The sequence below is a fragment of the Apteryx rowi genome, unplaced genomic scaffold (assembly GCF_003343035.1).
Source record: "Apteryx rowi isolate R43461 unplaced genomic scaffold, aptRow1 scaffold_783, whole genome shotgun sequence".
In the NCBI taxonomy this organism is placed as follows: domain Eukaryota; kingdom Metazoa; phylum Chordata; class Aves; order Apterygiformes; family Apterygidae; genus Apteryx; species Apteryx rowi.
In genome coordinates, this window is record NW_020451075.1 from 21,008 (window position 1) to 21,630 (window position 623).

A 623-nucleotide genomic window follows, 5' to 3' on the forward strand; every position below is an offset into this window, starting at 1 on the left:
TCCTCCCCAGTGGAGATTATTATTTAGCATTTTTCCCTCAGAACTTCACCATTAAAAGCTGTGTTAACACAAGGGAAAGCAGCAATTCATTAGTTCCGCCGTGCCTGCAAGGGCATTTCTCAGCGTCGCGACAGGAACCGGCAGCCCCGCCGGGCACCGCAGAAGAAGCGGGCTGATCCTGCGGCACAGCGCCGCGGCCTCACGCCGGCCGAGGAGCCCCCGCCAGCGCCACAGGCGGGTCGCCGCGCCCCAACGGTCGCCGCGCTGCGCCCAACGGTCGCCGCGCTGCGCCGGGGCTGCGCCTTTAAGCGACCGGGGGAGGCGGCGGCGGGTTCCTGCGCACTGGGGCCGCTCCCTCCCTCCGTGCCGGGCGGGAGGGCAGTGCTCGCGGGCCGGGGAGCCGTGGGCGGCCGCAGCCATGGCTCTGCCGGTGTTGCCGCTCCTGCTGCTGCTGGAAGCCGGCGGGCTGCGGGCGGCGGAGCGGAGCAGCAGCGCCATGGAGGAGATCGCCACGGAGAAGGAGGCGGAGGAGAGCCACCGGCAGGACAGCGTGAGCCTCCTCACCTTCATCCTGCTCCTCACCCTCACCATCCTCACCATCTGGCTCTTCAAGCACCGCCGCG

The 623-nt window shown here is 69.2% G+C and overlaps 1 protein-coding gene across 1 annotated transcript in view; it reads left to right on the plus strand.

The window, feature by feature from the left end:
* Nucleotides 1-376: 376 nt before the first annotated feature.
* SLC9A7 (solute carrier family 9 member A7) overlaps nt 377-623 on the plus strand; it is an 84,071-nt gene continuing 83,824 nt past the window's right edge. The window contains exon 1 of the mRNA XM_026088769.1: nt 377-620. Within this exon, the coding sequence (XP_025944554.1) occupies nt 419-620 (202 nt within the window). The 5' untranslated portion in view covers nt 377-418. The remainder of the gene's footprint in view (nt 621-623) is intronic.